The sequence below is a fragment of the Podarcis gaigeae genome (assembly GCF_964106915.1).
Source record: "Podarcis gaigeae genome assembly, chromosome: 12".
NCBI classification, from domain to species: domain Eukaryota; kingdom Metazoa; phylum Chordata; class Lepidosauria; order Squamata; family Lacertidae; genus Podarcis; species Podarcis gaigeae.
The window spans coordinates 45,054,694-45,081,728 of record NC_139688.1 but is presented as its reverse complement, the minus strand read 5'-3'; the positions used below and the strand labels follow the sequence as shown (position 1 = coordinate 45,081,728).

Here is a 27,035-nt window from a genome sequence, read left to right as displayed (position 1 = left end):
TTAATGAATGAAAAAGAGTAAGAGATAAATGGAAGTTATTGTGGCTCTGTCTTTCTGCAGTTATGGGTCACACAGCATTGGGGCCTGGCTTGTGGGCAGCAACTGTGGGGAGCCAAGACCAAAGAGCCCCTTAGGATCAAAGGACAAACCAAAAACCAGAGTCAAGGGGGAAGAGGTTGGAAACAAGGGTGCAGGAACATGCAAGAGCTCGAGAGGACTTGGTTGCTCAGGCAAGGGTCAGCCAGGAAAGGAAGTTCTTTAAATTCCTTCCTTCATAGAAGGATTCAGTAGTTGAGTTTGAAGGATTCTTAACTGCAAAGGTATTACAGCTCAGACACTCGCCATAAGGGGCAGATTCCAGCAGCTCCTGCCAGCCAGCTTGCCTTCATACACACTGTAAAGGTAAAGGTAAAGGGACCCCTGACCAATAGATCCAGTCATGCCCGACTCTGGGGTTGCAGCGCTCATCTCGCTTTATTGGCCGAGGGAGCCGGCGTACAGTTTCTGGGTCATGTGGCCAGCATGACTAAGCCGCTTCTGGTGAACCAGAGCAGCGCACGGAAACGCCGTTTACCTTCCCACCAGAGCGGTACCTATTTATCTACTTGCACATCTTGCATATCTACTTGAAAGCACACCAAACTGCTAGGTTGGCAGGAGCAGGGACTGAGCAACGGGAGCTCACCCCATCGTGGGGATTCGAACTGCCGACCATCTGATCGGCAAGTCCTAGGCTCTGTGGTTTAACCCACAGCGCCACTTGCATCCCACATCATACACACTCTACGCGCCTCCAAATAATCCTGGGAACTGTAGTTTGCCTCTCACAGAGCTATGGTGCTATACAGCCTTAACAAACTGCAGTTCCCATGATTCTCTGGGGATGACGGCGACAACTTGTGATTTAAATATATGGCATGTGCGCCACTCATATGAAAGTTACAGACACTACTTTCCTTAGAATATCTTCAGAGATCTTGTACTATCACATCTCCCAAATTAATCCACCCTCTTTTGCTGACTGTTTCTTGAGCTTGCTGGCATTGTTCAAATTACTTATTATCCAGATTCCTACCGTGGGCAGTCAAAAGGGCTCCACACCAGCTTATCTTCAGAAATATGCAGTGGCGGGCTTTTCCAGACCACTTGCTAGCTGAGAGAGAATCGTGGCACTTTATACACACAATGTTCACCGCAACAACCACCACAGCGACAAAGGTCTAAGGTTACTAGCAAGCCGGAACATATTCTCGAAATGTCCTGATTATGCTCTCTAATCAATCCAATTTTAAAGAAGCAGCATTCTCCTCTTCCACACATCGTCTTCATCCTTATGGGACGCGGGTGGTGCTGTGGTCTAAACCACTGAGCCTCTGGGGCTTGCCAATCAGAAGGTCGGCGGTTCGGATCCCCGCAACAGGTGAGCTCCCATTGCTCTGTCTCAGTTCCTGCCAACCTAACAATTTGAAAGCATGCCAGTGCAAGTAGATAAATAGGTACTGCTGTGGTGGGAAGGTAAATGGTGTTTCCTATGTGCTTTGGTTTCTGTCACGGTGTTCTGTCGTGGTTTAGTCATGCTAGCCACATGACCTGGAAAGCTGCCTGTGGACAAAGGCCGGCTCCCTCTGCCTGAAAGTGAAATGAGTGCCACAACCCCATAGTCGCCTTTGACTGGACTTAACTATCCAGGGGTCCCTTTACCTTTATCCTCTCCTTAAGCCCTATTTAGGCACTGTGTGTGCCTGCCCAGTTGCTCCACCCCAAAATTTCCCACATTGCACCTGAAAACATGGACCCAGATTGTGTACGGGTGGGGCTAACACATGTAGCACCATGCCCCTTCCTCGGACACAATTCCAGAAGACCCCAAAGGTAGAAATCCTGGAGGTGTACATCAAAAAGAAGCTACCCACCATAGTGTTATTGTATATAAATCTCTATATTACTGGTATTCTTTACCTTCTGCTGATCACGTAACTAAATTCTCAATGAAGCAAGACAAAGTAAAAAAAAAAAAAGCAGTTATTTTAAATTAAAATATGGATACCACCCCCTTATGAATTTCCCTCCCTAAACTCTGAGTGATAAATGCAAATTTGATGCTTTTATTACTGCTTAGTTCCCCCTAAACTAAGGGAAGCTTAGCTTTCAGCAGTGTTAGAAACAGAGATATAAAAAGCTAGGAGCTTAAATGGGACCTTAAACCGAGTTTATGGGCACAACGACGGAATGTCTAGGTGCTTTTTAAATATGACAAGAATACAAAGTTGAAAATGAATGAACTGCAGCTAAAACATTATGTTCATTTTTCACATGGTCTAATCCTTCCCCTGCCCACCCCTCTAATATTCTTAGGAGGGTCTCTTCTCTAGTCTTCAAAGAGTAGCTGGAAGTGGGGAGGCAGAAAAAAGGCCCTGCTTTCTTTCGTTCCACTTTGAAGTTTTAACCTGAAATCTTAGGCACAGTTCTGTACCCAGAGCTCAGAAACAGCTCGCACTTAGGAAATTCCATGTCGCATAATGCGCCCAGAACAATGGGAGTTTTGAACAGTGGCTTTCAGAGATGAGAATGTGCTGCTTTCCACTCTATAAGTAACTTTGAATAAAGAGAGAAAGAGAATATTTGTTAATCTAGCTGCTGAAGGGATGGAAATTCAAAGGGCATAGAAAACCAGAGTTGTGTGTGGCTAGGTAGGTGTAAGAAGGGAAATTCTCTTTTTAGCTCAAAACCACACAAGTGAGCCTTGCAGGATCAGCCCAAAGGGCAGTCTAGCATTCTGTTCCACACAGTGGCCAACTATATACAAATGGAAAGCCCACATGCAGGAAATAAGGGCAGTAGCAGCCCCTCTCCCTCTCTGTTCCCAGCAGCTGTTAATTTTAAGGCATGCTGCATCCCAGCTTGGAGGTTGTGCATATTATAGATATCTTGACTACTGTACTGAAAGCCTCAGGGTAAGCATGTGCTTAGGCATGATTGTTTTGCTTGGGTATGTGACATTTGGGACACTTACTTAATACGTAATTGCAGGCAAGATCTTAATGGGAGCAAGACCGCTTGCCACCATAGGGGGATGTGAAATGTCCAAAAACGGATCGTCTTGGGGGCAATAATCATATCGAGTGGGACTTTGCTGATGCAGAGAATCCTATTTGTTCCTTGCCAGAGCAGGGCTATTTCACTTGAAAATGTTGTGTGGGTGATACTGGTTATCATTTGAATTTGATTTTTACTGAACTTCTGACCCATAAGGCTGGATGGAAGAATTGTGACTTTATATATGTTGTAATTCAGTGGCTGTAGAAATAAACTATAGAGGAGGAAACCTGCTCCTGAATTCTAAGTGTGTGTGACAGGAAGAAGATTGCTGAGGAAGAGCAATCTATATATATTTTGGGGGGGGGGTGAGAGTGTGTGTGAGAGAGAGAGAGATAGATTTCCTATACAGTGGTACCTCAGGTTACATACACTTCAGGTTACAGACTCTGCTAACCCAGAAATAATACCTCGGGTTAAGAACTTGGCTTCAGGATGAGAACAGAAATCGTGCTCTGGTGGCACGTCAGCAGCAGGAGACCCCATTAGCTAAAGTGGTGCTTCAGGTTAAGAACAGTTTCAGTTTAAGAACGGACCTCCAGAACGAATTAAGTACTTAACCCGAGGTACCACTGTAACATGGATAAAGAAGAGTTGTGGCAACATTACATATTTTATTAAGTGTAAATGGAGGGGAAATGAATGGGGGGAAATCATAATATATAGTTATTGTGGATTGTCACAATGTTTGTGTACTCTGGTTGCAGTTTACCGTACTTTCCCATGTATAAGGCTATGTTTTTTCCTTTAAAAATCATGCTAAAAAGTGGGAGTCGTTCTTATACATGGGTAGTGCACAGGGTGGACGTTTGATTGGTTGCTGCCGAGGTTGTCAGCGGCTATTGTGCGTGTTATTGGTTGCTGCGTCAATGGGTGGTGTTGATTGGCTGACGTTCCGGCAGCTGGGCGGGCGATTGGCAGCTTCTGCCAGCGATGGGGCAGATGGGAGGCGGATTTAGCGATGTGTGTGGGTGAGCGATATTTGACAATACCCCCTTTAAAAAAAGCTCAACTATGCCATCTCCCCCCATTTTCTTAAATTTGAATTTACCGTATTTTTCACTCTATGACACGCACCCGACCATAACACGCACGTAGTTTTTTGAGGAGGAAAACAAGAAAAAAAAATATTCTAAACGAAACAGAGGATGTATGATTTTTGTGGTTCATGCTGTGGCCACAGACATGTGATCTGACGGTGAGTTTGGGGTAGCCCAATGCAAAAATCCTGAGAATCCATGTGGATCCATGCTTTGTAACCACGTTTTTGCACCACTGCGGCCCCAGGCAACAGTGGGTGCGTGATTTTTTTGGTGCAAGCTGTAACCATGGACATGCTATGTGATCTGATGGTGAATTTGGGGTGACCCAGTGCAGGTGGCGCTGTGGGTTAAAGCCTCAGCGCCTAGGACTTGCCGATCGAAAGGTCGGCGGTTCGAATCCCTGCAGCGGGGTGCGCTCCCGCTGCTCGGTCCCAGCGCCTGCCAACCTAGCAGTTCGAAAGCACCTCCGGGTGCAAGTAGATAAATAGGGACCGCTTACCAGCGGGAAGGTAAACGGCGTTTCCGTGTGCGGCTCTGGCTCGCCAGAGCAGCGATGTCACGCTGGCCACGTGACCCGGAAGTGTCTCCGGACAGCGCTGGCCCCTGGCCTCTTGAGTGAGATGGGCGCACAACCCCAGAGTCTGTCAAGACTGGCCCGTACGGGCAGGGGTACCTTTACCTTTACCTTACAGTGCAAAAATCCTGAGGATCCATGTGGATCTGTGCTTTGTAACCATGTTTAAAGTGGGGAGGGAAGGAAAAGCACTCAAGGGACAAGGGACACGCATGGGGTGGGTGGAGAAGGATGCTGTTAATAATGCAGAAGAGGGGTATAAGAGAAGGCTCCTCTCCCCTCCCGCTTTGCTCCTTTAAAGCAGGCAGGCTCTCTGTCCCTCTCTCCTTCCCACTCAGCTGCTCTTCTCCCGCTTTGCTGTTTCAAAGTGAGCCACGGAGGAGGGAAGGAAGGGGAACCATGGATCCTCTGCTCACGACTGCAGCAGATTCCCCCGCCATCCGTAGGCATTCGCTCCATAACACGCAGAGACATTTCCCCTTACTTTCTAGGAGGAAAAAAGTGAGTGTTATGGTGCAAAAAATACAGTAATACATGGGGACGGAATACATTATAGACAGAAAAGTATGGTATGTTGATGGAGGCAGGGCCAGTTCTTTCCTTTCCTCTTTAAAAAAGAAAAGAAAAGATGAAGGCACTGGGGCTTTATTCTGTGAGGTTAAGAACTTCAGGATGAGAACAGAAATTGCACGGCAGTGGTGCGACGGCAGAAGCGGGAGGCCCCATTAGCTAAAGTGGTACCTCAGGTTAAGTACAGTTTCAGGTTAAGAATGGACCTCCAGAACGAATTAAGTTCTTAACCCGAGGTACCACTGTAGTTTGGTGTTTGCAATGAAAATATTGGTACCATGCTTCAGTTTTCAAAACATTCTACTCTTTATTGTATAAGCCTTTAACATATTGTTTATCCTTAACATATACTTTGAGGCTTCAAAGCACATAGATTTCAGTAATCCTTGAGTGTCAGCCAGGTGCAGAAAATGGTACCCAGACCTTTTTGACATGCTCGCAGTGAATGTTATAGCTAATAGTTGTAGCTTGTCTTCACTTACCCCATCCCACTGCCCTGCTCACAGTTGTGAAACATATTCTTACCGTTATAAATGGTCCATGTCACCATTAACAAACAGGTAGGAATAGGGCAATACATATGTGGACTGTCTTCCACATACCAAGTGACTTTTCTTCTTTAAGTTCTCAAAAGTTCTTAACCTAGCTCAAGGTTGTCATCTGAACTAGCCAGATGTTTAACTGATAATTCATCACGGTCAGTGCATCACTTGAAAAATAAGACGTCTTGCTCCAAAATGGCAACTAGACTTTCTGTTTTGGCGACAGTAATCTTTGTTTAAGGAGCCATTTGGTGCCTATCTTTTATACAGTATCTGAATTTCTAGCACCGGTGTGTGAAAAGCGGCGATAAGAGTGAAGAAAGTTAGTGTATCTTGTGGTGAGAACACACTTACTGAGAATTAATTTCCCTTCTACTTCATTATAATTTAATATCATAATATTTCGGTGTTGTCTGTGACTATATGGGAGCCATTTCAAAAATGGAAAATCTTTCACATTACTAGATCCTCTAGGTTTTGCAAATCAAGCAAAGTGTATTTGTTTGGAACCAAGGAGGAAGGAGGACTGTGGTCTCTGCCTTCTAAAGCTGTGGGAAAGGCCCATGGTTCAAATGCTCCCTTCTTTCTTCTATACAAATCCATCCTTCTTCCTTCCCTTGTTGACATTCGCCACAAGCTAGATTTGGTGTATTGACCAAATAGTGCATCATGATTAATACAAACTAGGGGTTGCAGGGAGAGGATTGGCACAGGAACTGGAAAGACAGTACACATGACTCTCAAGTCTGTTAGCCTCAATTATTACACCAGACAGTTCTAAAGGGTCAATGAAACAAAACTGGGAGAATATTTGGAGTTGGTTTTCACAGAGTGAGTCTTTGAATGATTTAGGATCACAAAGGTGCTGCCACCCAGTGAGGTGGGTTGGGGATGGAAAGTGTATCTTAAAATATAGGTGGAGACAGGGCTCTAAGCCATGTTAAGCTTTTTTCCATAAGGAAAGAAAAATAACTTGAGTCAAAGTCTATTGTACTCCCAAAGCTATGGACAATAGAACTAAAAAGCATGCCATACTTAAAATGGTTTTGCATTTTGGAGGGAAATACTCATCACGGTTACCGAAACAGTGAAATGTTCTTCTCTGCTGAATTCTGTTAATAAAATAATTGAATCCTCATTTTGCATATTTCTAATTGTACACACAGCCTGAGTGTTGTGATAATATTTTGCTAGACGGAAAACAAATTGTGTGCCCAGGCAAAAGAATGCACAAATAAAAGCAAATCTGCCTTTTGCTAGTTTTGAATTATTTGCTCTAAAGAGTATATAATAGTGTGCCCATTGTAAAATGGTCCCAAATTGCAAATTAGGAAGAATAAAGTTTTTCTAAAGCCGTATATCTTAAGTCGCCTGCAAGTTCTTCTGACCCCTTGTAACAGAAGGTGCTTAACCTAGTTTTTTGTCTGCTAGTGTAGCACAGAATTCAAACAGTGGTTACCTGATCTCCCACATTGTGCATGCATAAGATGTTTGGTCCTTTAACACACACTCGCTTTAACGTTAATCTCTTTAATTATTCTGCTGCTATAGCAGTGTAAGTTGTGCTGGACAGACATGTAGCAGTTATTTTGAGAAGAAATATGTGTATCGCTTCTCCCTTGCTAATTAATTATTAGATGTCTTGTCTTCTGCTGAATGAAGTCAAGTTATATATATCCAGAGCCAAGATGCTTGCTAGAAAATACTGAAAGTACTCTTCTATGAATGCATGCTTATGCTAATAATGTGTGGCTTCCACTCTAGAGAGGACAATTTTCAAGCACAGGTAGTTGTGTTTTGTTAATAATTGACTTGTCTTGACCGCAAGACAGAATTAAACTTAAGAGTGATGACTCTGCTGGAGCCAATGGAAGCATCAAAAGTACACTTGTCTGTCTCTTATAGAGAGCACAGCATAGAAGATGAGCGCTCGCATGCATGCAGGATAACACACGTGCCAAAAAATCTGCATGTTTTATAGCGCATCTGAACAGCTTTTCCCAATGTGAGCTGACATGCAAAAGGTGTGATTTGGAAGCAGAGCTTTTGAGCGAGCTCTGTTCCTAGAATTGGTCATCCAGATGTCTAAGGAGAGAACTCTGCCCAAGGCCTTTTGTTTATGGTTCCTCTTGAGAAGGACAAGATATTGGAAGAATCTTTTGCCTGAGCCTTAGGTGGTGTGAGGAATGAGTCATTGGGCAGACCACATGTTGCCAGATTTTCAGTCCTTGGCCAGTTTCAAAATATGAGCCTTAAGAATCAATTAATTGCCTGCCAACAAGGACTGTATTTCCGCCATGACCATTACCTGAGTGACTATCTGAGAAGCATGGCAGTCCGGGGAGCATGGGAGCTTAACCCTGAAACCATTCATTAGGACAGAGGCAGTTTTCTGTATGAATATAATTTAACATTAACTGTTGAAGTGAGGCTTACCAGTGATGTATGGTCAAATGTAAACCAGCTTGATTATATTGTTCTGATCTCTCCCCCTTCCTTCCACCATGGTTTCTGGTGAAACAGCTGCTGTGGACCAGCAAAACGCAAAGGCTCGTTTAAGGCCTTTGTTTACAGTACTACATGCAGGCCTGGCTGTTTGGATATTTGAACCTGTGGTGTGCATAGCAAGGTTTGGGTACTAATTCCTCATGTTTGGATAAGTGAATTTTTGTACAATGAGCTTTTGATACTGGGACATGAATGTACATTATATACATGAAGATCTGCCCTGGCCAGGCTTTTTATTTTTTAAAGGTATGCCTACATAGAATTGTAGAGTTAGAAGGGAACGCAAGGGTCCTCTAGTCCAACCGCCTGCAATTCAGGGATCTTTTGCCCAACATTAGGCTCGAACCCACAACCCTGAGATTAAGAGTCTCATGCTCTACCAACTAAGCTATCTCAGCTCACATTCTTCTTGCCCCTTGGCATATATAACGTGAGCCCCACATTGAGGTATTCTGTCAGGTAGGGAAAGGCTGGGAATTCTCTTTATAATTAGCACCTTAGTCACTTAATTTTCCAGTTTCTAAAAGGCTGCGCTCCCCCCCCCCCCCACATCCATTCTCATTGGTTATACCTCAAACCCATCATTCGAAGCAGCGTTCAAAATTAGCCAGAAAGTGAGCACTCTGAGAAGTCTTGTCGCCATGTATGGCGACTGAGACTCAAGAATAAAGTTGCTTGAGCTGAGGGCCCGGGAGGAGAAGCCTCTGCGCCCAACTCAAGGGTAGGAAAGATCACTGCTGCATAGCAGAAAAAGAATAAACAAGGAATACAGTTCCCTAAGAAAGCTAATACAGTACTCTTGTATGTCAAAAAATAGCTTATGAAACCATTTTATGCTCACAAAAACTGACCACAATTCTGGTGTTTTAATGTTTTAATTTTTTTGCCAATATGTCTTCTTCCATTTCAGTAATAGAAGCTCCCTGGGAGGGATCATGTGTTGGTGGAGAAATATTATTAATTAATTGATTGATTAAATTTGTATACTACCCTTTACCCGTAAATCTCAGGCAGGTTTATGATTACCTGGATATTAGTATTGTAGGCAAGATAAGAGTACTGAGTTTTATAAGACTAAATTCTTTCCCCCTTAAATCCCCAAAATGAGGTTTCTAATGTGGTGTCTGCAGCTCCACATGCACCCAAAAAAGTATTTAGCGGCATCAACATTCCCACTGTTGAAGTTAGATTTGAAAGAAGCGGTTTATTGTAGACCGTAGAATAGGTTCTACTCTGTGCTGTTTGTTGGCAACCAAAGTTTCTCAGGTTTGCAAATGTTGGTAAGGTAAAGGTAAAGGACGTCTGGATGGTTAATTCCAATTGAATTCAACTTTTGGGTGCAGCACTCATCTCACTTTACTGGCATTTGTCCACAGACAGCCTTCCAAGTGATGTGGCCAACATAACTAAACCGCTTCTGGTGCAGTGGAACACCGTGACGGAAGCCAGAGCTCATGGAAACACCATTTACCTTCCCACCACAGAGCTACCTGTTTATCTACTTGCACTGGCGTGCTTTCAAACTGCTAGGCTGGCAGCAGCTGGGACAGAGCAATGGGAGCTCACTCTGTTGCGAGGATTCGAACCACCCACCTTCTGATCTGCAAGCCCAAGAGCCTCGGTGGTTTAGACCACAGCACCCTCCACGCCCCCTCAAATGTTGGAGCAGAGCAAGGACACTGACTTGCGTGATGATGAGCAAATAATCAGAGCGTGTGTACTAAGCTTCTCCACTCTCCATCCATCACGCCTAGCCAGCGGGTTAGACTAGATGACCCTGGGTGTCCCTTCCGTCTTTACAGTTACAAGATTCCCCCCCCCCCCAATGCTCCATTTTAGCGTCAAGCGCACAGGTGGCATTAATGGTCACCGGTCAAACACGTTCTCTCCCGGATCCATACCTGAATAACTAGGCAAAGGGTGATGAGCATAAGCTGCAAGCCAAATCGCCGTCCACTCTCCAGAGAACCTAAGCCCCTTTTGCATCACTGCTTTCACTGGAAGCTGCGGCAGGGAGAACCCCGCATTCCTTTGCTTTTGTTAACTCTGCCTGGCACTTGAAACTTTTTGGGAGAGAGGAGGCCAGTGGGTGGGGCGTACTGGAGAACGGACCAACAGAGAGGGGTTGGGGGGAGGGGAGCTGGTTGTAGGAATTGTCCGGTCAGGTCAGAGTTTAACTTTAGCAGCCATTCATCAGATGTTGGTTGGTTTTCTATGGAATCCCAGGAGACATTTAACCGAATCCCTGCCCATCCTCCACTGTGCTCTTTGAAAACAAATGGACCAAAAAAGGGGGGGAGGGGGAAGCATGACACCCAGGAATTCTTGGTGTTGTAAAATGTTTTATTTTTTATTTTTTTACAGTGCACTGTAAAGCCCTTTCCTAGAGCAATCAGGTTTATGACCTTGCTCTGGTACGCTTTGGCCCACTGTGCCTATAAAAGATGAATAGCCCTGTGATGTTCTTCGCCAGCTTCTGAAACTTGTGGAAGGTTCCTGTTGTGTGTCTGGGGTTGGGATTGTGTGTGTGTGTGTGTGTGTGTGTGTGTGTGTGCATGTATATGCACTGAAATTTTTCAAAATGTGTGTGATCAGGAAATGTTTCCCTTTTAAAAGGAAATTATCAATTCACTTTCTTTCAGTGCCTCTCTTGAATGCTAACTGCTATTAAGCACCCCTAACTATTCTCTCTACACCTCCCAATTTTCCTGTGTCTTGCAGTTCCCTGTAAAAGTGCCATGTTGCTTTTTCAGATGTTCCCAAAAGAACTTCATTATGGCTGCTTTGGAATACCGATAAAGCTTAATAACTGAGCTTGATTTAGCTTAATAACCATCAACAAGCATAGCCGTGCCCCCCTCTGGAATATGCCTTATATAATCTTGGAATATTTTAAAACTATACTGCAGTTCCAGAAACAAAACGAAAAAGGCTTTCAAACTTGTGCTGGTCTGTGTTTTATGCTCTAGCTTCCTCTCATTCTCAACATAATATTTAAATAGAATTCCACCTTCCTTTGTTGAAAAAATTTACATTCCACCTGTGCTTCAGAAGTCAAGGTTGCTAACAGTTCAGAACCATTGCAGCAATCCACAGTTGAGAACCATATCATAAATAAAAAACGTTAGTGTAAAAACCAAGACCACAATGACAGTTGCAAAGGAGCCAGCAGAGGTAAAATAACAGCATACCAAAATGAGGAAATATTCAGCCTGATGCCTTTTGGAACAGTCATGACTCTTAACAATAGCTGTCAAAAGCAGTAGGAGGAAAGCAGTAGGAGGAAAGCTCACTTGGTAAGGCGTTTGGGGTCACTGCAGAAAAGGCCCTACACCTGGTGTTTGCTAAGTGTGCCTCACTATTTTGAGCAAGTCCTTGAATGGTTATTGAAATGCAGAGTGAGGCATATTCGGAAGACAGGGATCCTTAGGTCCCAAGCCGTTTAGAGTTTTAAAGGTTAGCACCAACACTTTTAATTGAGCCCAGAAACTGAACCTGCAACTGGTGCATGTCACACAAAACTGGCCTGAATAAGACACAGGGTCTCTCTGGCTTGTTGCATTGTTGTAAGTTCCTCATGCTCTTCAAGGGCAGCCCCACAGAGAGTGCATTTAAGTCAGGGGTGCCCAACCTTTTTTCAAATAGGGCCAAATTTGATGAAGTGAACATGTGTGAGGGCTGACCAAAGTTGTTGAACTTTTTTTACAATTTTACCCCAAAGTTGTTGAACTTTTTTTAGGATTGAAGTTCTTGAGCTTTTTAAAGGATTTAACCCCAAACTTGTTGAACTTTTTTTAGGATTGAAGTTCTTGAGCTTTTTTTACAATTTTATCCCAGGACATATACTGCCATGGGGGCCGGATTAGGCCCCCGAAACAGACTTTGGACATGCCTGATTTAAGTAATCTAGAGGCAGTGGCGTAGCGTGGGGGGCGCAGGGGGGGCCGGCCGCACCGGGCGCAACATCTGGGGGTTAGGGTTAGGGGGCGCAAATCCACGGGTTAGGGGGTGCAAATTACTTGCCTTGCCCCGGGTGCTGACAACCCACGCTACGCCACTGTCTAGAGGTCACCAGGGCATACATGACTGGCAAAGTCCAAGGCCAGCCGAAGCTGGAGGAAGCCAAAAGCTAGGTACATGAAAGCGTTGGATTCATGGAGCCCCCAGAATCTGTTCAGCTGCCTCTTTTTACAAATGCTTCTAAACCTTGGAGAGTTTTGTTCTCCACTTTTCCCAACAGTATGATATATATCAAACATCATAATTCTCAACAGAGAAACATAAGAGACACAACAAGCTTGTGCCTTCTGGTTCCAGACTATATCTGGAGGGTGCCCGGCTGGGGGAGCACAACTGAGTCCTTGTTACCTTAAATTCCTGTTTTGGGAGGAGAATAAACTAAGTTGCCAGAAGATGGGGAGCCGAGCCTTTCAACACCACCCCATGGTTTTTCCCTAGCCTGTTCTCTCCAACCCCCAACCCCCTCTTAGGGTTTCATTTGATACTGTGCTAGATAGAAAATAGCCTGGGGTGGGGCAGTAATTGTGATGAAATTTCAGGCGGGTGGGTAGGTATGAGATTGGGGGTTCGTTCAGTTCCACCCATTCATTCTATGCTTTTAAAATGCTACACCATATGCATGCTTTGTAAGTATTCGGCAGTGGTGAAGCAATCCTGACACTCGGGTCTGCCACTGCCATGCTAGGATTTGGCTCATAACGTGATCCCCAGATTGTGCAGTTGTGTGGTGGCATTTTGTCCCTGCATATGGAATGGACGAGATTGTTCCTTCGGGGGAAGGGGCGGCAAGTTGGGCAACCATTGCTTAAACTTCGTGCTAGATCACAGTTGAGAAAACCCTTCCTTCCTTCCTTCCTTCCTTCCTTCCTTCCTTCCTTCCTTCCTTCCTTCCTTCCTTCCTCTTTCTCTTTCTCTTTCTCTTTCTCTTTCTCTTTCTCTTTCTCTTTCTCTTTCTCTTTCCTTCATCTCCCATGTTAATTTGGCCATTTGCCACTGAGTGAAGCTGGATGAGTGGTGGATGGTCTTCGCAGCTTACTCTGCAGGTCTAGCAGCTAGTCGTGGAGCCCACATTGACATAGACTGAGCCCTAAGTCCTGCACTTTGCCATGGAAAGTAACTTGACGCCCCCCATAACACTGGTCTAGATGTAACTCGGGCAGATGGGCAGGTAGGGGTGGGGGCAGCGGCAGCACAAATAATAAAATTCTAATATTTTAATTTTTATTATTAATCCTAAACTAAGGCTCAAGCCCAGGGACGCGGGTGGCGCTGTGGGTTAAACCACAGAGCCTAGGACTTGCCGATCAGAAGGTCGGCGGTTCGAATCCCCGCGACGGGGTGAGCTCCCGTTGCTCGGTTCCTGCTCCTGCCAACCTAGCAGTTCGAAAGCACATCAAAGTGCAAGTAGATAAATAGGTACCGCTCCGGCGGGAAGGTAAGCGGTGTTTCCGTGTGCTGCTCTGGTTTGCCAGAAGCAGCTTAGTCATGCTGGGCACATGACCCGGAAGCTGTACGTCGGCTCCCTTGGCCAATAAAGCAAGATGAGCGCCACAACCCCAGAGTTGGCCATGACTGGACCTAATGGTCAAGGGTCCCTTTACCTTTTAAGGCTCAAGCCCAGGCCTCTCTTTGCCCACCACCCCAACCTGTGCTTGAAGTCCACTGCATGACATGGCTTTGTCATTACTGCCAACCTTTCTAACCCTCCCACTTGAGCTCGGAAAACTCCGGGAGAAGTGTGGAGGGTTGCAGGCAACCTTGAAACCTACGCTTATCACTTTTTAATAATCTGAAATTCCTCAGATTATAATTCTGCACCAAGTTCAACTTCATTATGTTGCCTTAAATTTTGGGGTGGTTGTATACGAACTATATTACTTCCTCTTGAGTTACCCTCATGAAATTGTATCCATCTTACCAGGGTCCCCTTCCTGACAAAACACACACACAATTTCTTCCCAAAAGAGTGTCTGTGGACTTTGAATGGAGAGGCACTTGTGTTTATAATGCTTGAGGGCATATTAAGCCTTGGCATTTCCACACATAAACATAATTAATATAGGCCCCAGTCACTTTGAGTAATGGTCAATTAAACCTGTTTCAGCCCCTCCTCCTGTTGGTATCTATGAAAGATGAAAACCCAGCTGTTAAGAGCCCAGTGAAATGCAGTCGCTAAAGGTACCCTTTCGATTTTATGGTATATTTTGTTAAATCTTTGCCTGCAGATTGAAGATCTGCGAAAGTTTTCATATTGTTATCATGTTAAATATAGCTGGCATCTGAAATCCTTGCATGCTCCGAGCTTCATGAGTCTGTGCTCATCATTGTAGAGCATGGATAGGCAAACTAAGGCCCAGGAGCCGGATCCGACCCAATCTCCTTCAAAATCCAGCCCGCAGACAGTCCGGAAATCAGTGTGTTTTTACATGAGTAGAATGTGTCCTTTTATTTAAAATGCATCTCTGGGTTATTTGTGGGGCATAGGAATTCATTCATTTTCCCCCTTCAAAATATAGTCCGCCCACCCCCCCCACAAGATCTTAGGGACAGTGGACTGCTGAAAAAGTTTGCTGACCCCTGTTGTAGAGTTTTTAGTTTCCTCTGATGGATAGTTTCTTCCCCCAGCCTTAGGCAAGAAAGATTTGGGCTCATCTTGCTCCTGTTGCATTTGCATGGAATAAGAGTGGGGGGGCTGATCTCCTACCCACTACCTTATTGGTGTAGGTGGTGGTAGGGGAGGGTAAAACAATGTATGTTGAATTCTGAGGAAGGCCATGAGGGAATGAGAAATGGATCAGTTAATTTGTTTTCTCCCCTCACTAAAAAGATTTTCATTTACCAGCTAATGTAAGTTCAAGACTGAAGTGTGTACACACGGCTTGAGTGATTACATTCCTCTGAGTGTGCTCTTTCAATTCATCTTTCTTTGCTGTAGAATTTGGAAACTTTATAGACAAATGAACGTATATTTGTTTGGGGCACTTGTTGGCAAACGTTGCCATGCACTTTTGCGCCAGAAGCAGAACGTTGCATGGTATTCCGCCCACTCTTAGGGACCTTTTGAAGAAAGCAATTTTGTTTTTGTTTCTTTGGAAAGGCACAAATGCAACCTTTGCAAAGAAACTCCATTCGAACCACCCGCCAACAAACAGTTGAGTGGTATATTGTAGCCTTTGTTCAGAGTGAGAGAGCAGCGCTCAAAGCAGTTACTGCTCCAAAACTTGTGTTTGAGCCAATTTGGTAAACGCCAAAATCTGTAAATTGCCAATTTGGGGCAATTCTTCTCCCCCACCCCAGCACTCCTGCAGTATCCTGACACATTACCACCTTCTGTGATGAGAGGAAAGAAAGAAACTGTGAATTATTGCTTGAGACACTTCCAGTAGCTGGGCTCAGGACTGCCACAGTCTCCATAGGCTAACTTGAAAAACCAGTTTTGTACTGAAGACTTTTAAAAAACATTTTTCTTTATATACAAAGCCTTTGTTTTTTAAAAAAGGAACCTGTTTGACATGGAACAAAACATTGGAGAGCTATTGTTACTGGGCTAGCATTTCTTGATATGCTAGTGGACTAGAGGCTTTCTTAAAATAAAATCTGTTAATTGTTTTGATTGCTTTCCCCTCTCTTCTGTAGTTTGTGTGCCTGAATGACTCCTACACTGTGCCTTGTATTCTTGCAGAAAGTAGCAGCTGGATCTGCATGACAGGAATGCTCTCTGGCCTTTGACCTAGCTTTGCTTCTGGCATTAACTGTTTCAGAGGGTTAATAGTAGGTTTAGCTTGAAGCTGAACCCTTGCTCATATTGACGCCATTTTCTCTTCAGATGGCCCCTTTGAGTAGAAAGGGGCGGGGGGGGGGAGGAGGATACTTTTAACAAGCAGGCGAATTGTGATATTCATGTGACTCACTAGTTGGCCTGCCTCGAGTTTTTCGCTTTCTTACTGCTTTAAAACTAGTAGAAGAGGGTTTTTCTGTACTCCCTGCAACACCATGATAAATCCTGTTGTTGAGAGATGTTTTGCCAAAAGAATAGTGCTGAACTTTACATAACGAGAGATTTCTTAGACAGAAACATTCACAGTTTTTCTTATTTTAAAGGATTGTGGTCCAGGCATTTAAGGAAAGCATGGGGATTAGACTGCAAAGTGGGTGTAAGTAAAGATGAATGAATCCCTAAATAAAATTATCCCTCTTGGCCCTGTAGTGTTGAAGAAACCATCTTGACCACCTGGATTTGTTTGAACTTAAATGTTGAGAGTGACACACAGGAATGTCTGATCCTGTTATCACTTGCCCATCCCTTTTGCTGATTGACTGTTACCCATTGTTTGAACGAAATTTGTGCTGTTTGAACTTCATGTGTTTCCAAGAGGTAAATTTGAAGCTGATATATAGGTTCAGGGATTATGCATTCAACCTGACTTGAGTTCTTAGAGGGTGTTTTCCAGGCATAATCAATAGGAACAGGGATGGTGCTAGGAATGGCTTTTGCCATTTTCTCTTGAATGGATTGTTAAAAGTTTGCTACCATGCCACAGGGTCTCTTGTTACTTCCCTCTGCTGGATGGAATGTGAAAATAGCTTTCTGATTTACTGATGGACAATTCAACTAACCCTCTTCATGCTTTGTTTTGAGAAAGTTCACTGTAGGCCCCTTTAATGACAGAATTGCAAGTTTTTAAAGAAGTTGAAGAAAATGTTTTAAAAATGGGGGGGGGGATCTACACACACACACAAAGGGACGCGGGTGGCTCTGTGGGTTAAACCACAGAGCCTAGGACTTGCCGATCAGAACATTGGCGGTTCGAATCCCCGTGATGGAGTGAGCTCCAATTATTATTATTATTATTATTATTATTATTATTATTATTATTATTATTATTATTATTATTATTATTTATACCCCGCCCATCTGGCTGAGTTTCCCCAGCCACTCTGGGCGGCTCCCAATCAGTGTTAAAAACAGTACAGCATTACATATTAAAAACTTCCCTGAACAGGGCTGCCTTAAGATGTCTTCTGAATGTCAGGTAATTCTTTATCTCTTTGACATCTGATGGGAGGGCGTTCCACAGGGCGGGCGCCACTACCGAGAAGGCCCTCTGTCTGGTTCCCTGTAGCCTCACTTCTCGCAATGAGGGAACCGCCAGAAGGCCCTCGGCGCTGGATCTCAGTGTCCGGACTGAACGATGGGGGTGGAGACGTTCCTTCAGGTGTACTGGACCAAGGCCGTTTAGGGCTTTAAAGGTCAGCACCAACACTTTGAATCGTGCTCGGAAACGTACTGGGAGCCAGTGCAGATCTCTCAGAACCGGTGTTATGTGGTCCCGGCGGCCACTCCCAGTCACCAGTCTAGCTGCCGCATTCTGGATTAATTGCAGTTTCCGGGTCACCTTCAAAGGTAGCCCCATGTAGAGCGCGTTGCAGTAGTCCATTGCTCAGTTCCTGCTCCTGCCAACCTAGCAGTTCGAAAGCATGTCAAAGTGCAAGTAGATAAATAGGTACCACTCCAGCGGGAAGGTAAACGGCGTTTCCATGCACTGCTCTGGTATGCCAGAAGCGGCTTAGTCATGCTGGCCACATGACCCGGAAGCTGTCTGCGGACAAATGCTGGCTCCTTCAGCCAATAAAGCGAGATGAGCGCTACAACCCCAGAGTCGGCCACGACTGGACCAAATGGTCAGGGGTCCCTTTACATTTACACACACACACACACACACACACACACACACACACACACACACACCATCTCAGCAGTGCAAGAAATTCTCCAGGCGTGTTTTGTGACTTTTGCGGGTCCAATTGAGATCACACGGAGATCTCAGGATTCCAGGTTGGCTATAAACATCTCCATCTGACTGGCCCTTCCAGCTTTCTGAAGAGCCTGTTTATTGAATCTATATCCTTTCTCCCAAGGAGTACATGGTTCACCCCCTCCCCAATTAATCCCTACAACGACCCTGTGAGGTAGGTTAAGAGGATGTGACTGGCTCATGGTCACCCAGTGTGCTTCACAACTGAGTGGGGATTTGAACCCTGATCTGCCAGGTCCTAGTCTGACACTCTAACCCAGGGGTCAGCAAGATTTATCTTACCTGGGCTGGATCGGTTCTGCAGAGATCCCTCTGTGGGCCGGATCGTGCACATGCCCACGATTTTCAGCATCTGCACATGCACAGACGCGATTTTCGGCACCGTGGAGGCAAGTCCCTGTGCGATGCTGCGCCAGTAGCTCAGTTGGGGGGCGGCTCATGGGCCGGTCAAATGCTTCAGGCCCATGGGCCTTAGGTTGCTGACCCCTGCTCTAACCACTACACCACACTGGCTTCCTACAGTACTTCTGCTATGGGGGGGGCAGCTCTATGAATTAAGTAGGTAAATAAACGGGGAAAGCAAAATGTCAGAGAAGGACCTGAAATGTATTTAGCTTGAATTTTCAGTTTGAAGCTTGACTTCATTTTATTCTAGATAGTTATATTTCAAGTTTGATCGTGTTGTAAAGGGCTTTGAGATTTTTCCCCCTTTAAAAAAAAATATAAAGCAGTATAGAAATGAAATCAGCAATAATAATAATAATTCCCACCACAGGGGGTGGGCGCACCTAGACATTGCATTGTGGTGACCAGGTTTACGGGGCCATTTGGCAATCAGCTTATATGTCTTCAGTTTCTGCATCTGAGTGCCTTAGATGGCATCGTATCGTTGACATCGGAGGAATCCCTGTGATTGTTCACTAATCTTACAGGTGACAATTGCTAACCGTTGTTTTTAAAACCCACTTCTGGGCTAGCTTTTGTTCACCCATGTCTCCTTGGACCATCTCTCTCTCAGGTGCTGCACTTCTACTGTGACACTTGCTCTGTCCCCATCTGCCGGGAATGCAGCATGGGACGTCATGTGGGCCACAGTTTTATCTACCTCCAAGATGCTCTGCAGGACTCCAGAACTCTTACCATCCAGCTACTAGCCGATGCTCAACAGGGTCGCCAGGCCATTCAGGTAAATGTACAGTCATACCTCATGTTACGTCCGCTTCATGTTACGTTCTTTCAGGTTACGTCCTGCGGCGACCCGGAAATACCGGAAAGGGTTACTTCCTGGTTTTGCCGCTCGCACATGCGCAGAAGCGCAAAGGGACGTCACGCGCATGCGCAGAAGCGGCGAATCGCAACCCGCATGTGCACAGGTGTGCCGCTGTGGGTTGCGCTCTTTTCATGTTGTGAACTGGCCTCTGGAACAGATCCTATTCACAACCAGAGGTACCACTGTACAAGCTGCATGGCGGGCTGCAGATATTGTGGCTGTTCCTTGAAACCCAGCGGCCAATTTCTATAATCAACTGCAAGTAATAGTTGTCTAATCCAGAGGTTTTCAACCTTTTTGAGTCCACGGCTCCCTTAACCACCTACATTCTTTCTGCGGCACTCCTGTGGGGCTCAGGAGCCCAGTTACATCACCCCTTGCCTGCAGAGCTGGCAGCCTCTCACCCTTTTTCGAACACCCCCCCTTGTGGAGTGTTCCCTCAGCCTCCTCTCCTTTCCCTTCTCCTTGGGAGTCCTCCAGGCATCTGCTGCTGCAGCCTGTGGTCTCTGAGCTGCCCCCCTGCCCCAAAGAGTGGTGCCTCCTCACACTGCCCCACAGGGGCTGGGACTTGTCTGTCCATTCCAGTGGTATAGGGGTTAAGAGCGGTGGACTCGTAATCTGGTGAACCGGGTTCGCTTCCTAGCTCCTCCACATGCAGCTGCTGGGTGACCTTGGGCTAGTCACACTTCTCTGAAGTCTCTCAGCCTCACTCACCTTACAGTGTTTGTTGTGGGGCAGGAAGGGAAAGGGAGATTGTGAGCCGCTTTGAGACTCCTTAGGGTAGTGATAAAGCGGGATATCAAGTCCAAACTCCTCCTCCTCTTCATTCACAAGAGCAAGTGCTGGTGGACTGGCTGGCTGGACTCCCTCGTCCGCTTGCTTGCTTGCTTGCTTGCTTGCTTGCTTGCTTACTCCAAGGCTGCCTCAGCTCCTGGCAACCAGTACCTCCTGGCTAGGCCCAGAGGCACCATTTGCCTGCGGAGCTTGTAGCCAGGGCTGCGGTAAACAGCTGTGCAAGCCGTTGGAAGAGACGTGAGAAGGGAGGGAAGGAATGAAGGCCAGAGGCCAGTGTTGCCCAGGGCACCCCAACAATCATTCAAAGCACCCCAGGGTGCCACATCGCATTGTTTGAAAACCACTGGGTTTAGGGAAGAAGGGCTGAATATAAATACAATAAATAAATATTAGGATTAAGGCCTCAAGGTCTGGTATGCCATAACTCCTTTTCCATCTGAAAAATGGCACAAAGCTTTATATTATGTTACGAGGTATGGGGAGTAGTGTTTCTGGGCACTCCTCTTTCTGCTATAAACTGATGCCACAAAACAAGTTAAACAGGTATAGCTCACTTCTCCAGAAACACTTTCTTACTTTATATGGGTGGTATTGCTCTGGTTCTTCCATCTGGAATGCAAGGGGCATTATTTCCTAGATCTTTGGTATTCAAAGAAGCACTATAAATGACTTGGAATGATACGTACTAGTACTGTATTTCAAACTGTTTTCACGGGAAAAGGCACTCTCACTAAATAGCACCACCTGGTGGCACTAGAGCTCATAATAATCCATTTTTAAATTGATTTTTGCTGATTTAAACGTTATGGGAATGTGAAGGTTCCATTTTTTAAAAAATGTAATGAAGAGAAGACCTTTTCTTTAATCGCGGTGCTGCATTTTCAGAGAAGAATGGTTTAAAACAATGAGTGGTGTTAACTTGCAGAAACCTAGTTGCAAATTATCGCAGTATCACTTGGGAAACCTCAAATGTTTATAAATTAAGCTTGATACTAACTGGCCAAGTTCTGATATGCTAAACTATAGGTAAAGGTAAAGGGACCCCTGACCGTTAGGTCCAGTTGTGACTGACTCTGGGGTTGCGGCGCTCAGTGGCGTAGCGTGGGTTGTCAGCACCCGGGGCAAGGCAAGTAATTTGCGCCCCCTAACCCGTGGATTTGCGCACCCTAACCCTAACCCCCAGATGTTGCGCCCGGTGCGGCCGGCCCCCCCTGCACCCCCCACACTACGCCACTGGCGGTGCTCATCTCGCTTTATTGGCCGAGGGAGCCGGCGTACAGCTTCCGGGTCATGTGGCCAGCATGACTAAGCCGCTTCTGGCAAACCAGAGCAGCACATGCTGGAGCGGTACCTATTTATCACAGGCGTGCTTTCGAACTGCTAGGTTGGCAGGAGCAGGGACCGAGCAACGGGAGCTCACCCCGTCGCAGGGATTTGAACCGCCAACCTTCTGATCGGCAAGTCCTAGGCCCTGTGGTTTAACTCACAGCGCCACGCGCATCCCTATGTTAAACTATGGTTTGGTACTATTTTGCTTGAACTAACCACAGTTAAGAGTAAACCAGAGTTTCCCAAGTTTGAGTATAACAGGAAACTGTGCTGTGCTTTATTCAAAACTGAAGAAGCAGATGTTTTCAACTTCTTTCCCTCAAGTACTGAGGAAGTAGGGAGGGGGGAGGAATAAGTCTAAGGTTTGCCATTCCCATAATGCTCAACTGGCCATCAAGTAGACAGTTAGAGAAGAATCTGTGCATTCCCAATCCAGGAGAAGCTATGACAGCAGCTACTGTGTCAGTTCCTAGTAAGAGAAGATATTTTAAGGCTTTATTTTCACTTGATCAACCAGCCCGTTGTATTCCATCAGCAAACTCTAACGTCAACATGAAATAGACATAAAAACTGGCCTGGAGGTTGATCTGTGGCTGATTTGCCCCCAACTCTGTGTGTTTTAATGTCTCTTAAATCACAGTGACTTGGTTTATACATGCAGCAGATGGATAGCTCAGCTGGTTAAGAGTGTGGTGCTGTTAATCCCAAGGTTGCAGGTTTGATGCCCGTATGGTTCAGCTACATATTCCTGCTCTGCAGGCGGCTGGACTTAGATGATCCTCGGGGTCTTTTCAGTCTATAATTCTGTTATTTTTACCAGGGTTTGTGCCAGGCTGGAGGTAAAGATTTACACGTTTAAAAACTACCCTACATGCAGAAGTAAGGCATGCAAGGAAGAAGGTTAGCATGACAAGGGAATGGTTCAGCCTAGCTTTCTACATGCAAGAAGTTTTGTCCTCCGCTCCCCATGTAACACTCTCCAAAGTGAAGCCAGACTGGTGTCGACACTTGACATCTTTCAAGTGTGCGGTTAAGAATTTCCTCCTCTTCCAGACATTTGATAGAATATGATCCGGTTGGGTCTTATGTTGGTGTGTTGTAGGTAAGGTTTTGCTTTTCCTGCAAAGGCTGCTATTCAATGTGTTTGATTGGTTGCTAAATTGTTGAAAGTTTTTAAGCAATTCTGTATGGTTTTTAAATGTTATTGAGGGTCTCCTATAAGCTGCCCTTTATTATGAGACATTCATTCGTTTACTGTGCAAGGCAACATTTAAACATGTGCCTTCTTGCTTTTCATCTTGACATGGTATGCACAGGAAACCTCTTGATGACGGTGCCTGTATATGAAAAACAGGCTAGAGCAGGGGTGCCCAAACTTTTTTTCAAAGAGGGCCAGATTTGATGAAGTGAACATCAGTGAGGGTGAGCTTTTTTTTAGGATTGAAGTTGTTGAGCGTTTATTACAATTTTACCCCAAAGTTGTTGAGCTTTTTCCCTGCCACGGGGCCTGGATTAGGCCCCTGAAGTGGACTTTGGACATGCCTGGGCAAGAGGGAAAGAGATCTGCCACGTTGGTTGGAAGTGGCCAGCCCTTTGTACTTATAGCAGCAGCACTGCTGCTAGTCGCTGTGGATCAGTGAGGAGACTTCAGGGGGAAGGGATCTGAAAAAGGCTTCTTGGAAAACCCCATAACTCTCCTCCTGATGGAGCCTTTTAAAAGAAAGCCTTGATCCTTGGAATAGTGGAGGTGCATTTTCTGCTTCACTTTTGCGACAAAGGCCAGCGCTTAGTTGCTCAATGGGCCCTCTGGATAAGAGAAATGAAAGGAACATGCGTAATTTCCATTTTTTAGAGGGGGAACAGCACACCCAATGCTGCTGCTGCTGGAGGCTTACGCACCAACTCTCTGCAACTGGGAAGTTTTCATGGAGAGATCTTATCTCTCCCTTTTGTTGCAAAACTACAGCTATCTCAATGTAAATAGATATGTTGCTGCCCCAATAAATCACTCTCTTTGGAAAAAATTCTCCCCTTAAACAATAGAAGCCCCAAGGGTATGAACTTGTAGGTTTTCAACCCTTCCCCCCCCCTCAGGTGAATTCTACTTATCTACCTTTGTTAATCATAAATCTAAAGCTTAAATTTATAATAATCAAAGGAACAAATGTCAGGGTAGCTGCATCTTCAGCAGTGGGGTTGGTAGTAAAGTGACTAGGGCTAATTCCCCCCCCCCCCCCGATCCTGAAGCTGCTAAAAAGGAGCATGCAAATATTACAATCTTTGCTGAAGGCGGCATCAGGCTTAGAGTGTGAATGTTCAAATTAGTGCTAGTACCTAATTAACCTGAAACCACCAATCACTTCTTATAAGGTTAATATTAGACGCCTGACTTAACAATGCACTATATAAGCACACGGTTTGCTTGCTGTGCTGTGAGCCACCCAGAGTGGCTGCGGAAACCCAGCTAGATGGGCGGAGTATAAATAATAAAACTATTATTATTGCTTTATTATTGTCTCTTTTGGGTGGGGGGCAGCGGGAGGCAAACATTGCACTGAACTCATGCTCTCTTTGTTGCTTAAGTTTAGTGCACTTGGAGCATTGCTGAGTGATGGCTATTACTTGGGGAGGGGGACAACAACCAACTGTTTATATCAGGGGTAAGCAAACCTTTCCAGCAGGGGCCAGTCCACTGTCCCTCAGACCTTGCGGGGGGCCAGACTATATTTTGAAAAAAATAATGAATGAATTCCTATGCCCTACAAATAACCCAGAGATGCATTTTAAATAAAATGACACATTCTACTCATGTAAAAACAAACTGATTCCCGGACCATCCACGGGCCAAATTTAGAAGGCGATTTGGCCGGATCCAGCCTTAGTTTGCCTACCCATGGTTTATATCCTGTCTTTTCTACCAAAGAGCTTATGGTCCTCCTCTCTCTCTTTTATCCTCACAACAGCCCTGTGAAGTAGGCTAGGCTGAGAAGTAATGTCTGGACCAAGGTCACCCAGAGAGAGTTTCATGTCTGCGTGGGGATTTGAACCCAGGTCTCTCCCCCAGCCCTATTCTGGCACCTGAACCGCTCTACTGGTTTTCAAATCCCTTCTGAAAATGAAGGAAGGAAAAGTGCGTGATGTCCAAGAGATGAAGAAGACTGCCATTTGTCAAAATGATGGTGGTCTTGTAAGCTGATGTAGCATTGGGCTAGGGGTGTTCCCTAAGAAATATTGAAGAGCCAATTCTCAATTTTAACCATCTTGCTGCTATTGAGTTGGAGGGTGAGGAGGAGGATGACAGCAGGAGATAGAGGGCTGCAAGACATGTTAAAGCCTGGGTCTAAAAAATCCACTGAATTAGACTAATGGTGCCCTATTTGTACTCCCTCTCCTTTCTACAATGCCTTTTAAAAAATTTGAAAAGTGAAGAAGAATCTACAAACATCCCAAAGAAATGAGACTTTTGGGTTTTGACAGTGTGCTTTCTACTAGCTTCTTGCTGACGGATCGTGTGTAGCTGCTTGCTGTGTGTGTGTTGAATTGGAGAGAGCTAGCCTGGCCTGGTCATGGATAGAAGCTCCCTCCCTCTTCCATTGAAAAACCTGATGGTTATCTTGGTCAAGTCTTGAACACACTAACCTTGAACTTTTTGCCCCGTGCTGTGGGAATTGGTGATGTATTGGTCACTTTCTGCTTCAGTTCTAGAAGAGTTGTATTGCACGAGAAATCCACCGTGTGCTACTGTTGAATCACATTGACTTAAAAGTTGTTTTTTTTCTTTCTCTCCCTCTTGCTTTTTAGCTCAGCATTGAGCAGGCCCAAGCTGTAGCAGAACAAGTTGAGATGAAGGCAAAAATGGTACAATCTGAAGTGAAAGCAGTGACATCTAGACACAAGAAGGCCCTAGAAGAAAGGGAGTGTGAGCTGCTATGGAAGGTAAAAAATAAAGAAAAAAGACACAGGGCATGCCATCTGGTTCATGAACCACAATGGCACACTTTATTGTCCCTTGGCAAATGGGACGGGGCATTCCCTGCTGATCTGTGTCTTGTTTCAACAGCTGGTTCTCTTGTTTGCCTTCACAATAAACATGTGTTATGCTTACCCATCTATAAAAGGAACAAGAAAAAAAAAAGTTCTGTGAAAGAGTAGCTGAATTCAGACAAAGCACTAAACTATGGTGCCATGCCAACATTGCTGGACTACAGGTTCCATCATTCCTGAGCATTGCCTGTGCTTGCTGGGGCTGATGGGAGCTGTAGTCCAAAGCAACTTCTGGAGGGGCACCATGTTGCCTGCACCTAACATAGGTTAGTATTGCAGGAATGATGCTAGCCTTGCCCTGGTGAATGAGCTGGCATACTTTCCTCTCTTCTGTCATACAAATCTTGGCAAACTCTGACTGATCTCAACTGTTCATGGAAACCAGCCAGCTGCATAAACCATAGTTAGACATTGTCTTATTTCCACTAACAGTAATTTAGATGCAACTCTGATTTGTTAAGGTTTGGATGACCTAGCAAGTTGTGGCTAATTTCAGATGGAAGTGAAACTTTCTAAACTCTGTGCTGAAGGAGGAGAGGGCCTGGGAGAAGCTGGGTTCATTCATGCAAAGCTAAACTGTGGTTTTAATGTTCCTTCTGAACCAGCCTATTCTCTGCTAGACCAAATTGGCTATCATCCAGTCCTTGATAATTTAAACATGGGAAGTATATAGAGCGATAACCGCCCCCTAATGTGAAATGTAATTTAGTTTTTACAGCAAATTCTGAACACTACAAATCCATGTTTTCTTGCCACAAACTACTTCACTGTTCTTTGAGTGTGAAACCCTGTGTAATTAACTTTCCTTTTAAGCCCCTTGTGTGGCTTGTAAATAAAACTAGTAGGGCTGGAAAAAAAATTAAAAAATCTATTTTGAACTATCATTTTAGGCTGTATCGGGGGAATCTACTTGGACCCCAGGTTATGGGTGCCCAGTGTGTGTGACGTCATGATATCACAGTGTCACATGTGCCACCCCTGCCTCGGAACTTGAATTCTGGTGGCACCAGACATCAGGTTCTGAGGTCTCGCAAGGCCTCAGACGGCCTCTCTGACGTGACTCGAGGCCTCAGATATGACTTCTGGTGCTTCAAGAGGCTGAGCACCCACAACAAACTTTTTGTGGGTGCTCAGACACCCAGAGCCCCCTCTAGTTGGCGCCCCTGGGCTGTATATAGGTGATTTTCCTGATTATAGTGACTTCAGGCAGGTAGGAGGGTAATTTTACCCCAACCCAACTTTAGAATGTCTTGCTCTTTCCCTAAATACACAGCGTGCTAGGTATATCTTTGTGGTAACATATCTAACATGTTACGTCTTAACTGAGGCAGCATCTAATATGTTGCCCCAGTTAAGATGTTACACATAATAGGCATAAATGTAATCTGAGAGTGGGCCCATCTCGTCCTTTTCTCTCAAGTACCTGAG

The 27,035-nt window shown here is 45.1% G+C and overlaps 1 protein-coding gene across 1 annotated transcript in view; it reads left to right on the top strand.

Moving 5' to 3' along the window:
- TRIM71 (tripartite motif containing 71) overlaps window positions 1–27,035 on the top strand; it is a 54,873-nt gene that overhangs the window by 18,979 nt on the left and 8,859 nt on the right. The window contains exons 2-3 of the mRNA XM_083705637.1: window positions 19,188–19,355; window positions 25,365–25,499. Coding sequence (XP_083561763.1) covers window positions 19,188–19,355; window positions 25,365–25,499 — 303 coding nt within the window. The remainder of the gene's footprint in view (window positions 1–19,187; window positions 19,356–25,364; window positions 25,500–27,035) is intronic.